General features: G+C 34.8%; 1 protein-coding gene across 1 annotated transcript; it reads right to left on the minus strand.

Annotated features, from left to right (window-relative positions):
• Window positions 1-13,252: 13,252 nt before the first annotated feature.
• Window positions 13,253-14,398, minus strand: LOC149163554 (F-box/kelch-repeat protein At5g15710-like). Its single transcript, XM_089429166.1, has one exon. The coding sequence runs from the start codon at window positions 14,396-14,398 to the stop codon at window positions 13,253-13,255; it is 1,146 nt and encodes a 381-aa protein (XP_089285292.1).
• Between the last annotated feature and the right edge of the window lie 329 nt (window positions 14,399-14,727).

Here is a 14,727-nt window from a genome sequence, read left to right on the forward strand (position 1 = left end):
AAAGACTCTGAGACAGAGCGCCAACGGGCGCGCCCTCTTTGGAGAATTTCCCCCATTGGCGCAGGTGATACACTGTGGATCCACGCTAATGGAAAAAGGGGACTTTTTAAGGATATTCTGCAGGAGATGTCTTCAAGGCATATGAAGTACATACTTAGGGGAACATAATGCAAGTGTTTTCAAGTTATGTCACTTCTCACAGGTCCCGGAATGAGTCCTCCAAAGTGCGGGAAAGGGGTAACAGGGACGGTGACGAATGGTGACAAATTACTGTGTAACACTCGGTAACGATGAGAAATATTTAATAACATGTGATTCTGCATGGACAATACAAATATCAACCTCTTATTTTTTCTCATCTTCCATTCTTAACATTTCTAACTGTTCGCTTAGATTGCTAAAAAAATTTGTTTTGAAGTTATCAAGCCAATTTCCAAGTTCAACTTGACTTACTGATCTTGATGTTGATTTACTTACTCTTTCCCTTCCTCTTGATATGTGCTTGCATGTTTCACAAATATCTTCAAATGACAATTTATATACATCACCTCCACTCATGAGATCAAGCAGATAAATCCACTCATCCCTAATTGTTCTAATCAAGAGGGTTTTTAGTGTGTCAGATTCTAAATGATGTAACTTTTCCCTCTTAACATTATACATAAATTTGTCTATTAGATCCTCAAGGATCTCATATTATTTTTTATTCGTTCTAAATATTTCTTCTTTAAGATTATGATCTTTATATTTTTCTATAAATATATTTTGCATATCATTCCACGATATTATTGAATTAGTCCCTAAACTCATGAACCATTTAATACCTCTATCCTTCAATGTTTCCGGAAACAATCTCAATTTTTGGGTGTTTAATAACTAACCATAATATTTACAAAGGATTTCAAATTCAAATAGAAAGGTTTTTGGATCCTCTGACCTCATACCATGGAAGTTGGGAAGGAATGATGGAGGCATGTTCTTCATATGCACATTGACATCAGTATGTTGAATGGGAAATCCAAGAGGATCTTCTTCATTGTCATCATCTCCATCCATTTATTCTAACTTCTATGCCACTTCTTCATCTTCTATCCACAAAAATGGATGGTGATGTGGTTCTTACTGCGCCGCATGATGAAATGGGGGGGGGGGGGGGTGGTTTGGTGTTGGAGACGTAAATATTTTATGTTTTATAAAAAAAAATTGAATAAGAATGCTAATGCAATACAATATTCTGAAATGAAATATGTCTAATGCAATTCTTTTGTTTTTGTAGAAATTGATCAAATAGGGAAGAAAACAATGCATACTTGAAACCTCCCTGGAAACAATGCCAAAAAGTGATGAGCCCCAATATTGCAACAACACTGTTGCAACCCCCAAGGCTACCAACTTAAATTATCAACCCGAGGTTTGTACAAACTTAAGAGGTGTCAGAAATGTATGTGCAACATGCAATGTGTCCTTCTTTCGTTGATCTGATACAATGAAGTGAATTCCATGAAATAAAAGCCTAAACTAATTGTAGATTTTGAAATGTTACTCTATTTGCAGAAAGGAAACCTAATTACTTTTGCAGAGAGTAAATCCTAGTTCCTATTGCAGAAAGGGAAGGTTATCCTACTTTTCATGAATGTAAATTTTAATCCCATTTTTAGAAATCATTCTTAAATCACTGCATTCAAGATATATTTTTTCAACAAATTTCATAAGGTGCTTCATAAAGTAGTCATGAAAATCATCGTTATGCTCTTTAAGTCATGAATTTGTCCACTAACCATAATTGCATAGGTGACTTGCAATGGAGAAGAGGAAAGGATTAAGAGGTTTTTGGTCTTACTCAATCATGGTTTTGGAGCCTGGGGGTCATTATTCAAGCCTAAGAGAGAAAAACCAAGTTGTTGGAGCAAATCCGGTGTAGTTTACACATGCTACAGGAAAGCTACAGGAGGTGCTACAAGAGGCCCTGTTTTGCTACAAGAGGAGATAACTTGTCAAATTCCAAAATAAATCAAATGAAAATAGGATGGGATTTTTTATTATTATTAAGTAGGGTGTCTTACTCCAAAATACCCTTGTTAATACATGTTAAAAAATAGCATAAAATTACTACTCTAAAAACTAGAAATTCAAGAACTAGTGAGCTAGTTAACCTACCAAATGCCTAACCTAATCAAGTGCAAATGCTATGGGGTAAAATTTGTTTTTAACTTGCATTTTTTTATGACCCAATACAAGTGGAATCAACTAAAATGAAGCTCATTAACGCGTTCTAAAAAAAATTACTACTATTTTTCTATGAGGGACTTCTAGAAATTCTAGATTCGTGAACTAGTAACCCAATCCAAGTAGCGCAATGATGAAGATGCCTTTTCAAAAATGTTCTAAGGATGCATGATGCTTGTGACTTTGTAAATAACCTGAAAAAACAACTCACTTCAATCATTTAACCAATGTAACCTACAACAAAAGAAACATGAATAGTAAATGCAAAAATAGGAGATGCAAGTGAAAAACTTTCAAAGGACATAAAGAAATTATACAAGAGGGATCTGAGGCTCCTGGGATGGCCAAGCCCAAGGAAACTCAGATTCATATGAAGGAAACTAAGCTTTAGAAGCTAAAAATTGCACCAAACTTCATTATTTGAATTAATCCAAGTACATCCCTGGTAGAAATGAAAGTGGAGTTGCTAAAGAAAAAGTTTTTTCCATAAGAAGAATAAGTAATACATGCCCCTAGAGGAAAATTAAAATTGGTACTTATACAATTTTATGGGGAAGCATTCTCATTGAAAGGAGGAAGATTTCCCTTCCAAAATCCCTCAAATATTGGACCTGGTTCCCAATGCTAGGAAATTGCATTAAATGACAGGGAACACATTCCTAGATTTTCTCAATCACTGGAGCTCCATAATTTGTCAATAAATTCATGATATTTTGTTCATTTATTATCCAATATTGATCCTCCTGTAATAGGGAGAAAGTCCCTAGATTATCTCATCCTTCAAATCTTCATAATATGCCCAATATTCTACAAAAATAAATAATATTAAGCACAAATATGCAATTATCTCTAAACCTTCCTAATAAACACAGTAAAGCTAAAAATATGTCATCTAATGAAAAAAAAAAGAGGTTTAATGTGTTGAAGGATGGTCAGATGGGCCTTAATTTATGTCTAATTTGGAGGCCCATCAATTATGTTCATTGCTCTCTAGAAAGTGGCCCGACATTTATGGGTTCAAAGGGCATCTTTGAGTAAATGGATGTAGATGATGGTGTCGTAAAGGCAGTTTTGTCTTTATCTTTCAGATTTACCAATATCTGGTTATATCCAAAGAATCCATCAAGCATAGAAATTATTTTAGACCCAACTACTTTCTGCAAAATGTGTTCCATATTGGGTAAAGGATAGTTATCTTTCAAAGAAACTTTGTTTATATTCTTGAAATCTATGTAGATTCTGATTTCTCCACTCTTTTTCCTTAATGGGACCAGATTGGCTATCCAGTTCGAAAATCTCAAAGGGATAATGATTTTAGAAGCAAACAACCTTTTAACCTACTTTTCAATTAATGGCAACAGCTTGAGGTTGATTCTTCTCAGTTTCTGCTTGAAGGTCTTCTCATTCTCTTTAACTCGAATTGTGTGCTAAATAATAGTCTTATCATAAAGCTTCAAATCTTCATACCTTGGGGAAAACACATTTGAAAATTCTTTCAACAAATCTGCATACTACTACTTTTATTATGCTTTTAAGGAATTATAGACATTGAATACTTTAGGATTATCTTCTGTCCTTAAATTATAGTCCTCCATTTCTCCCTCACTTGGTAGAATTCTAGGTTTGACAACTACATCATTTGAGTCAAAAACCTTTCTAAAGGGACTAGGCCTCTATGAATTATATTGTTGTTTAGTTGTATGATATCCTACCCAGCTATAACATTTAAGAAAACTGTTGTTTCAGGATTTTCCTTTATTGATTCATCATCACCTCTGTCAATCGGGGTATTAATAAAATCCTTAGTCCACTCCAAGAATCTCCTAATTTTTTGATCATCCTCAAAGACTTGCCAATGTTTGGAATTATCAGGGATAAAGGGTTTGTGTCTCACATTAATTTCATTTTTTTTGTTTAGGTAAATGGGAATTTCAAAAGTACTGGAAGCAATAGCTAAAGACCATGTTATTCCATTTTGTCCTCTACAAAGAAGAGAAATTTCATGTTCCGAAAAGAAATTAGAGAACGTGTCCCTTACCTCATTACGATAAACCCTCATCCTTAGATGTCTAGTCTGATATATGCCTTTGATATGTTTCACAACCAATTCTAAATCTCCAAAAACATGAACTCTCTTTTCTTTATGTTCTCTTAGCAAATTTAACCCAATGATCAAAGCTTCATATTTTGAAATATTATTAGTGTCAGTCAAAATATAACTTGTAAGAGTGTAGCTAACTAGTGAGGTATGGTGAAATGATCCAAATTCATGCTCCAGAACCTTCTCTACAAGTAGAACCATCAAAATGTAAATTCCATATACCTTCATCTGGAGTTGCCTGGACTTCTTCTTTTTGAAAACTGCCTTCAATATATTATGGTATTTTTGCATCAATACAACAATCATTAAAGAAAATTTGGGAACCAATCTCTGTATCTATTGCATAAATAGGATGGTTGTCTCACTAATTTTTATTGTTGACCATATAATCCATTTGGACTTCTTTTTATAACCTCTTCGGTTCACCAAATATTTTAATGGATGCCTGCCATATCCATTTGCAGTATTCCTCCTAGCTTCGTTACCCAAGATTGAGATAACAACATACAAAATCGCATTGGAATATCTTCTATGACCATGTCCATTATCACACTTTTTGCAAGTATTTGTGCCAAGGTTACCACAAGATCCTTTATTAACCCTAAACACTTGAATTTTCTTAAATCAAATGAAAATAAGTCTTTATAGGGTCTTGTAATATCAAGTCCTAAGTTTTCCATCACTGACTTGGGCATCAAATTGTGTGATGCTCAAGAATCTAGCATGGCATTATGAAGGATCATGTCATGAATAGTTAGAATAACATAAAAAGGAGGGACATCAATTCACACTAGTTACATGGGGACCAAAAACAAATTCGAGAGCATCATCATCCAAATTGAGAGAATCTTGTGAATTGATATTTATCTAATCATTTTCTGAACTTTTAACCATTGAAAAAAATTGTTTCCTATACTATTCATTTTTCAATAGTTCAACAAAAGGGATAGGAATTTTCAATTTACCAATTTCACTCTCCAAATTGAAGGATGTCTACATCTTCTCCACTTCTTTGGCATCTTTCTTGTCCTCCTCTAGCCTTTTTGGAACATCCTTTTTAGGCTTCTCCAGTCTTTCAAGTATCTCCTTTCTTGGTTCATCTTGTTGTTGGTTTTCGTGATGGAGTTATAACTGGAATAGTTTGGCCTCTGAGATTATATTTCTTTTGAAAAACTATTACTACGCTATTATAACCCTAATGGTAAACTTTTGAATCACACATCTGAAGGTTTTCTTTCACTCCTGAAGACTCGAAAAAATTATCATGCTCTTCCTTGGTCGCAAACACTTGAGTTTCCTTATCATCAAAACAACTTATATGATGGCCTATTTCTTCAGATGAATCTTCATCAACAAAAATTTCTGGAAAAAGAGGCCTAAAAACCTGTTGATCTTCAAAACTTTTTTTTCACTTTGACGGCTTTGAGGACCTCGAGGTCTTCCAAAATTCGGGTTCCGCACCTGAGGTTGAGGCGCACTTCTGGGAGGGGCCAACTTGTCAACCAATTTATCCATTGTCTTTAACATAACATCAAATTTAACATCAGATAAAGAAGATGATTCCTCCTTAAATTCCACCCTTTTCTCAGTCTTCATCTTTGCTTTTTTAGCCAACAAATTTACTTCCACTCATATATCATTGTTTTGCATCGCCTCCAAGGTAACAGGATTCCTCTATCTAAGTTGATAATCTATCTCAGCATCAATACCATCAGGATAGTGCAGTAGGGATAAACTAGGGGTTGTTGAATCTCAACAGGAATTGAATTGTAAACCCTATTGAACATTTTTGTAAATTACTGAACTATCTCCCTTAGGTTTCTTTTCAAACTCTCATATTCAACCAATATTTGCAGAGTATTTTTCTTCACCTCCCACCTAGTAAGGAAGAGTTGTTCAAACTATTGAAAATTAGCAATGCTTGTTGCTGGTAAAGCTTTGAACCATCTCTTAACCTTCCCTAAAAGATTGTGAAAAAAATTCTAAGCTTAACATCTTCATGATCTACCTCTAGATCAATGAAATCATTCAACTTATCTACATGTTGTTGAGCTGTGAGGGGAATCATACAATCAAACTGAAGTAAGTGTTATCCATATTTCAGAGGGATATCATGTAGTGGATCTTGGAGATTGAGAGGGGCATATCTAGTAGCCATATTTGTGTGAGATGAAGTTGAACTAACACTAGGGATCGCGAATGCATATGAAAATGTAAGTGACTTTGTTGTTGTGATAGTTAATGAGATAGGAGTATGAAGTCCCATGGAAACCCGAGGACTAGTTGAGACAGAGAATGATGGAATGAAAAATGGAATAGTTGGGGACTTGGATGCAACTATCTGAAGTTCATGGAATATCTTCTCTAACTTTTGAAATTGAAACAAATTTTCTTGATCCTGTGGAAACAAATTTAATTCTTGACTGGCAGAATTAGAAATAAAAGTTTCAAATCTGGTCTCATCAAACACAGTATCTAAAAGGCTTCTTCCAGACTTAGATCAAAATATAATTTGTTTCAAATTTGATATCGAACTGTATATCATCGAAAGATTCAACCTTTTTAGGTAATGAACATGACCTATCTCAATGAACCGTACCAAATTTTTCTAGAGATCTTCTTCTTCTTCTTAGAAACCTATTCGGACTTGACAAAATCTTTGGAGGATTAGGATCGAGGTTCCCCCATGTGTAGACTTCCCTATGAGCCAAAAATTCCCTAATAGAATCACCTAAAATTTCAAAGTGGAGTCGCTAGAGAAAAATCTTATAGCTAGAACTAATGTTTCAGATCCCTATTTGCTCTCAAAGATCCGATTTAAGAAATTAATTCATTGGGGGGGAATATATCCTTTGTTCCCTGACAACGACTCAAAAATGTTATCACCCATATAAAACCTTGGTTGTGGGAAAAACTCTAAGGTAACCTCTAACCACTTTGGGATTGAAGATGGCCCTTCAATCCAAAGGGGGATCTCTCCTCAAAATGAACTACCCTAGGTCACAACGGTAGCAGGTTTATTAAACAATGGCTAGATTAATTTAAAAAGTGTTGATGTTGGTTGGAATCAGGAGAAAAAGACATACCATTGGGTAATGGAGTCTAATTTGGCTTAACATAAGATCACACTAAAACATCCAACAAAGGCAAGGTAGTTGAGCAAATCTAAATCATTGATTTGCTCTAATGAAAGCTAGAATGTGAGAGAAACAGTCGAATGAGAAGGAGCATCAACTAGATGAATTCCAACAACAGCTTTAGAAAGAAGAGTGCAAACAATTAAATCTATGAACAAAGCATCACAATGAATGAATTTTGCTTATATTCTTTCATTTAATCATTAGAAGATGATACACCATGGCAAGAAAAGACACATAAGACAAGAGAAAACACATTCAAAACACTCAACACATGAATCTTTGTTGTAGCTTCAGGCTTTCTTCATTAAAAATATCCCAAAAAATACAAAGCACAATAGTTTTTTCAACAAAAACCGAACCCTTCTTCATTTTAAAGACTTTGTCTTTATAGAAAAATTACAAACTAAAAGCAGGTTTCTAGTATTTACTTAATTACAAATTTCTAAATATAAAGAGTGTATATCTAATACATGAATACAATACATAATCTCAGAAATATCTGTATCTAAAAATATAACAATGTACTAAAATCTCGGCTAGAAACTGGGGTCAAAATCATTGACTGATATTTTTCCTAGCCTCCTGGAACTTGTGCCTCGTCCTCATGCTAAAAATGGTATCTATTTATGCAGCTCCTCCTTTCGAGACTACCTGATCTTCTAGTGCTGACCAATCCACTGATACTCTTTCAACTTGGGATAAGGACCAAGATCTCTGACGGGTTGGTTGTTAGCGCTTTTATAAAAATCAATACAAAATTGCGTTGACACTGAAACTGTCAACACTCATAAAAAATTAGCAGTGCAAATTGTTGACATGATAGTTATTAGCCTTCAGTCAAACCTCTATCTGAACAGTTGGTAATCAAAATTATGCTATCAAAATAACTAGTTGAGTGTGCTAGTTGCTTCCAATAGGATGTCAACATTAGTTTTTCTTTGTTTCTTAGTCCTTTGGGCCTTTGTGTTAACTTTTTTCCTTGAGCCTTTGGTCTTCTTAGGTTTCTTTGAGCTTGTGGACTCCTCCCTATTTATAATTAAGTCTTTCTAAGGGGTTTTGTCTACATCAATGACCTCCTTTGCCAAATCAGGGTTTTGCTTTAGCTTAATGTTCAATCTTATTTTATTCCATGGTCTTGTATGTGGCCTTTTTCCACCTCTGAACATTTCAGCTAAGGTGGGTTCTTTATCAGTTTATGTTTGCTTTATCTCGGGCTCAATCATTTTTCCCTTTACCTTCTTTGTTTGTTTAATGACTTCTATTTTTGCATGTAGAGGTACACTGGGAGAAGGGGCATCTTTTGTTTTTCTTGACCTCTCACTCTTCCTTGTATAAACCTTTGGTAACTCAGGAACTAAAGGAGGAACCAATTCTACTTTTTGTTGACTCCTAGTTTGCACGGATGAGGTCCCCTATTCTAGTTGGGGTTGTTTAGTTTTCTTTTTGCTTCCTTTCTTTCTACCCCTTTTTGGTTTTACAGTTTCTTCAAACCCTCCCCAAAACAGAAAATGCTCCCAAGTCCTACCTACCTTTCTCAAGTGGCTTTCAATCAATAGCTTAATTAAACCTTTATGATATATGAAATGTGAAGAAACATTGGGAATTTCCCTGGCCCTTTCAGACATGTGCTTCAGATTCATAAATAGAAAATAATGAGTATTCATCCTAACCTGACCTGTGATGTGGGCAAGGAAACAGAAATGGTACAAATTCGCCCCGTTGAAGTGTCCTTCGCATGTGAAGTAAGACTGTGTGATATGTAGGAGACAATGTCACTCATCCTTCAACCAAGAACTCTAGATTTCTGAATTCCATCACCTATCCTTATACTCATCCTTCAAAAAGAATGACACATCAATTCTGACCAAAATATGACTCTTGAAACTTCTTTCTCTATCCACAAGGAGGCCCATGACTTTTGTGATTAGCTCCTCCGTAACAGGAAAAAATATACCCCCATCTTATCAGCCTAGTTAGGGTTATTTAGTTTTCTTTTTTCTTCCTTTCTTTCTACCCCTTTTTGGTTTTCTAGTTTCTTCAAACCCTCCCCAAAACAGAAAATGCTCCCAAGTCCTACCTACCTTTCTCAAGTGGCTTTCAATTAATAGCTTAATTAAACCTTTATGATATATGAAATGAGAAGAAACATTGGGATTTTCCCTGACCCTTGTAGACATGTGCTTCAGACTCATAAATAGAAAATAAGGAGTGTTCATCCTAACCTGACCTGTGATTTGGGCAAGGAAACGGAAATGGTACAAATTCACCCTGAAGCGTCATTCGTATGTGAAGTAAGATTGTGTGATATGAAGGAGACAATGTCACTCATCCTTCAACCAAGAACTCTATATTTCTAAATTCCATCACCTATCCTTATACTCATCCTTTAGAAAGAATGGCACATCGATTCCGACCAAAACATGACTCTTGAAACTTCTTTCTGTCTGCAAGGAGGCTCGTGACTTCTGCGATTAGCTCCTCGATAATAGGAAAAAAGATAACCCCCAACATTGACCTGCTGACCATCAAAACCCTCTGTGAAAACCCTAACAACTCCATCATGATAACCTGTACAACAGAAGAAGAATTGTTCCCACCCCGCCTCTCGAAAATGTTGATGAATCTCTGGGTAGACTTCAAGCAAGTTAGGTCCTTTGGGCTCACCTCTGTGTAGTTTTCCGCTCCTTCCCATAGATTTCATCATCAAACACTAGCACCAAAAGTGGGAGTGGGATTCAATCTGAGGTTTTCAGGATAACTAACACCCTCTCCTCTCTTGGCGTAAAACATACAACAAGTTAACCATGCATTATACAAGTTTTACCATTTGAAACAAATAATTTCACATCATGGCAGTTGGTAAATCATATAATAAAATTGATTGGCGATAACATAAAACCTTTACGTGTAATCATGACTTTTTAACTGAATTTACCTCTTAGTGGCGGAACCTAAAAACCAATCACGTTATATCACCATCTGATTGATCAACACTCACTTGATAGATAATCATTCATTCGCTGACACATGCTCCATTAGCGCATTCCTTTGGACATGAAAAAATTGAATTTTTCATTTGGTGCTGATACTCCAGTTGTCAGCGTATTTAATTCACTGTCTTCACAAATTTGCACTACCACTTTGGTTGTCAGTGTATTTTTATTTTCAAATCTTATAATAGTGCTGATATTCTATCTGTCAGCGCTTTCACACTTTTTTTACACATTGACGCTGACACTGATATTGTCAACTCATTTTTAAAACTATTAACTAAAATTGTGATACCACTATTCAAGGTGCAAATTATTAACTAAAATTGTGATAACACTATTCAAGGTGCAAGTTAAAACAAAGAACACAAAAGAAAAATGTGCATGCAAAGAAAAACTAGGCCCATAAAAACAAAAATGTGCATGCGAAGAAAAACTAGGCACACAAAAACTAGCTGCATACAAATCCTTTATATTGCAAAGTAAGGTGTCAATGGTGGCCAACCAAAATGCATTTTTCACATTTTCATACAATATTTTCTAATCTGTACATATGTCATTAATCTATAAAAAGTTAAATGTTCCATTATTTTTATAAAAAAATTACAATCAATTAAACCTTAATTTTTTTGAACAATCAAATTTCTCTAATAAATCCTCATCACTTTCTAGTCATATGATTTAAGCAACTAAAATGAAGAAAATATATAATAAATTTCCTTTCCTATAGCATAAACACATTAAATGTAGAATGTTCTTCTTAGTTGTATAAGAAATTTCTTTTTTTGTTTTCTATGTATCTTTTTTTAACTTACACTAGCTATTAAAATGACTAAATATTTTATATATTAACATTGAATATATTTATTATCCTTATTACCACATCTATAACTTTGATTTCCATGTTCTCTTCCTATCCCTCTTTGAAGAATTTGATAATTCCCGTTCTCTCTTGGAGAGTGACCGTAACATTGACTTCCTGTATAGCTTTCCCATACATTTTTCTTTACATGAATCATTTATTTTATGTATGTCTTTCTGTAATGTGTGATGAGCTTTTTAATTTTTTAATTTTTTTTTTTTATTATAGTAGTTATATGAAATATTTTAGAAACTCAAATTAAAATAATAACTATAGTATTTTTTGTTTTTTATTTCCATCAATTTCATATAATAATTTTAAAAAACATCATTATTTTTTTAAATAATCTTGTATATATTTTTAAAATGATCATAAATTTATATTTATAGAATAATATTCATAATAATCTCTATTAAATCAACACTACCATCATTTTTTTTTTTTTTCCTATACTAAAATAAGATAAGAACTAAACCAGCTATAGAACCCCCAACTTTGGCACTGATGCCTGGAATTTCAAATTTATTTTGACATTGAAGTCAATTTTAATGATAGTTGTTTTTTTTAATAATTGTTAATGGTTTTTCATGGTTTTCATTTTAAGTTTAGTTTTATGCAAACTTATAAGTGTAAAATTTTATTGTTTTGTTTCATGCAAATCATAGCATTCCATACTTTAGGTAACCAAATTGTGAATGGGTGAAACATTTCCATTTTGTGGGAATTCACCGCTATATTGATTTTAAAAAAATTGAAAATTCTAATCTTACAACAACATTAACGAACTAAGCTGAAAATGAAATATACAAAATTTATTAAATATAATTCAATATTAGCTAATTTAAATCCATAATATATAAGAGATTTGTCAAATACACTTTAAAGGGATTTGCCAATTTCTTTTATGGCAATGGCCATACTCTGAAAATAGAAATGAATAATAAGCCATTTTGAAAAGCACTCCCAAAACAATACTTGGATTAACCACGAATGATTTATCCGAAATAAATATTTGCAATCAACCATTAAAATATTAACTTAAATGTATACAATCAGCTATTAACTTAAATATATACAATCAACCATTAAAATTTATAACTATTAACTTAAATGTATACAATCAACCATTAAAATTTATAATCGTTAACTTAAATGTATACAATCAACCATTAAAATTTATAACGGTTAACTTAAATGTATACAATCAACCATTAAAATTTATAACCATTAACTTAAATGTATACAATCAATCATTAAAATTTATAAATTTATAACTGTTAATTTAAATGTATACAATCAACCATTAAAATTTATAATTATTAACTTAAATATATACAAGCAATCATTAAAATTTATAACCATTAACTTGAATGTATACAATCAACTATTAAAATTTATAACCTTTAACTTAAACATATACATTTAACTATTAAAATTTATAACCATTAACTTAAATGTATAGATAGCAAAGTTACAGTTTAAATTTTCTTTTACCTGTCTCTTTGACCATTGTAAAAAATTTTATTTAGCTGTAAAATACATTGAAAAAACAAAAGACGCCATGTAAAAACAAATAATGTTGATTTATTGTAAAAAAAATTATTTAGCTGTAAAATACATTGAAAAAACAAAAGACAGCATGTAAAAAACAAATAATGTTGATTTACTGCAACTTACAGCAGCATACACAACGCTGAGGAACCAATACTTAATATGTTATGACTTCTGTGCTGTGATTGTTCAGAATTATACTGAAAAAATCACTTTGCGTTACAGATCCAAAGGCAATTATCACTGAGCTGCATATGCAGAGCAAGTGGAAATGGCTCAAAACAATTATCATTGAAATGCTGCATAGTACCCAAAACAAGAAATACCCCTGACCCCTAAATAAATAATGCATTTGTAAGGAAAAGACAATAGTGAAATCAACCTAGGAGACCTCCATATCTGGCCTAGGTTCCAAGGCCAAACCCCTGAGACGTGAGTTGTGACAATCTGGATGTGTACATGGACACTTTGGCAGCCATTCCCAGGACCTGCGGGTGTGGCTATAGACAACCACGTCCACCCTTGTGTGAGCCCTAAAGCACATGTAATCTCCGACTCCAATACATTCAATCCAACCAGAGCACGACATTCTCTGAAAATCCGCGCACACGGATTCCGGCATTCTCCCAATCTCCTTCCACCTGGAATTCAAATCACTGCGCGCTTTCAGGGGAAACTCCCACATGATCACCTCCCTGAGGACATGGTCACGCTTGATGAATTTCACAATGAAGAGTAGAGCTCCACAGGCGATGAGACGAGGCCACACGTTGTTGGTAACGGCCATGGTGGGCATTGGCAACGTTGCCCAACTCCCATCGTCGGTGTTATACGCAATGATGCCGTCGCCCGACGCCGCCATACAGAAGACGGAGCCGACATTGCTGATAACGACATGTTCGTTTCTTGTTTCCAAAGAACTTGGAGGCAGATTGCCAGCAATTCTCCATGATCTTGTTTCAGAATTGTACACTTCAACTACCATGGCGTTTCTGATACCGCACTTCCCCACCACCACGACCTTGTAGCTGTTGTTTTTCTGGACAGGCACAATAGCCCTTGCAACCACAACGCGTATTGAGAGCATTGCAGGAAGTCTGAAAAAGCTCTGCGTCAGAGGATTACAGACGCATCTCCAGGGAGACTGATCATTGGCGTTAATTGTATTCGATTCCGCATTCGGTATGTCCACCAAAAGCAGGCCCGCTGCCGACCCTCTGGAATTTACTGTCCAGACCTCCGGTAAGAAAGAAAGAGAAAGGGTTCGCCATGAGCGCGTGAAGAAGGAATAGACGAGGCATCCCATTTGTGTGTTCATGGGCATGCACAGAACCAGCCATGGCTGTTTCTTGGCCGCTGCTTTCCCAAGTCCACTCAACCGATTCCCAGACAAGACCTCCTTCCATCCATTGCAGACTGCGCGGAAACGAAAGAGGCATTCCAGGGGCAGGAATTCCATTATTCTCTCCACCAAATGTTCTGGCAACTCAGACCAGAGGGAATATTGATAAAGCTCCTTGTTGTCCATGCCCGATTTTCCCCTTCTCATCAGTCTTAATCTGTGAGGGTTTGGATTTGTGGAGATCTCCATTAACTTCAATTTATTCGTCCTCGGCCGAGCAACAAACCGTCCGTGTCATTGGCCGAGCAAGCGTCTGTGTCATCATGGTGGCGAAGAAATGGAGGGTTTGTGAGGCATCACATGATATTAAAATGATGAAATATGATGACACCCCTGGCGGGCGATGAGCACATCTGTCCTTCCCTTCGAAATTGTCTGTGGCGGCCTTCCCCAGGGATGGATGGGATGTTCCCATTTCTAAGAGAAAAACAGATAGATTGGGGCCAAATGTTATT

The sequence above is a fragment of the Pinus tabuliformis genome, chromosome 5_1 (assembly GCF_031772625.1).
Source record: "Pinus tabuliformis cultivar Carrire ecotype Pingquan chromosome 5_1, CPIR1, whole genome shotgun sequence".
NCBI classification, from domain to species: domain Eukaryota; kingdom Viridiplantae; phylum Streptophyta; class Pinopsida; order Pinales; family Pinaceae; genus Pinus; species Pinus tabuliformis.

What these genes read in the sequence shown, in the direction of transcription:
- LOC149163554 (XM_089429166.1), bottom strand. Translation starts at nt 14,398, where the DNA reads ATGGACAACAAGGAGCTTTATCAATATTCCCTCTGGTCTGAGTTGCCA.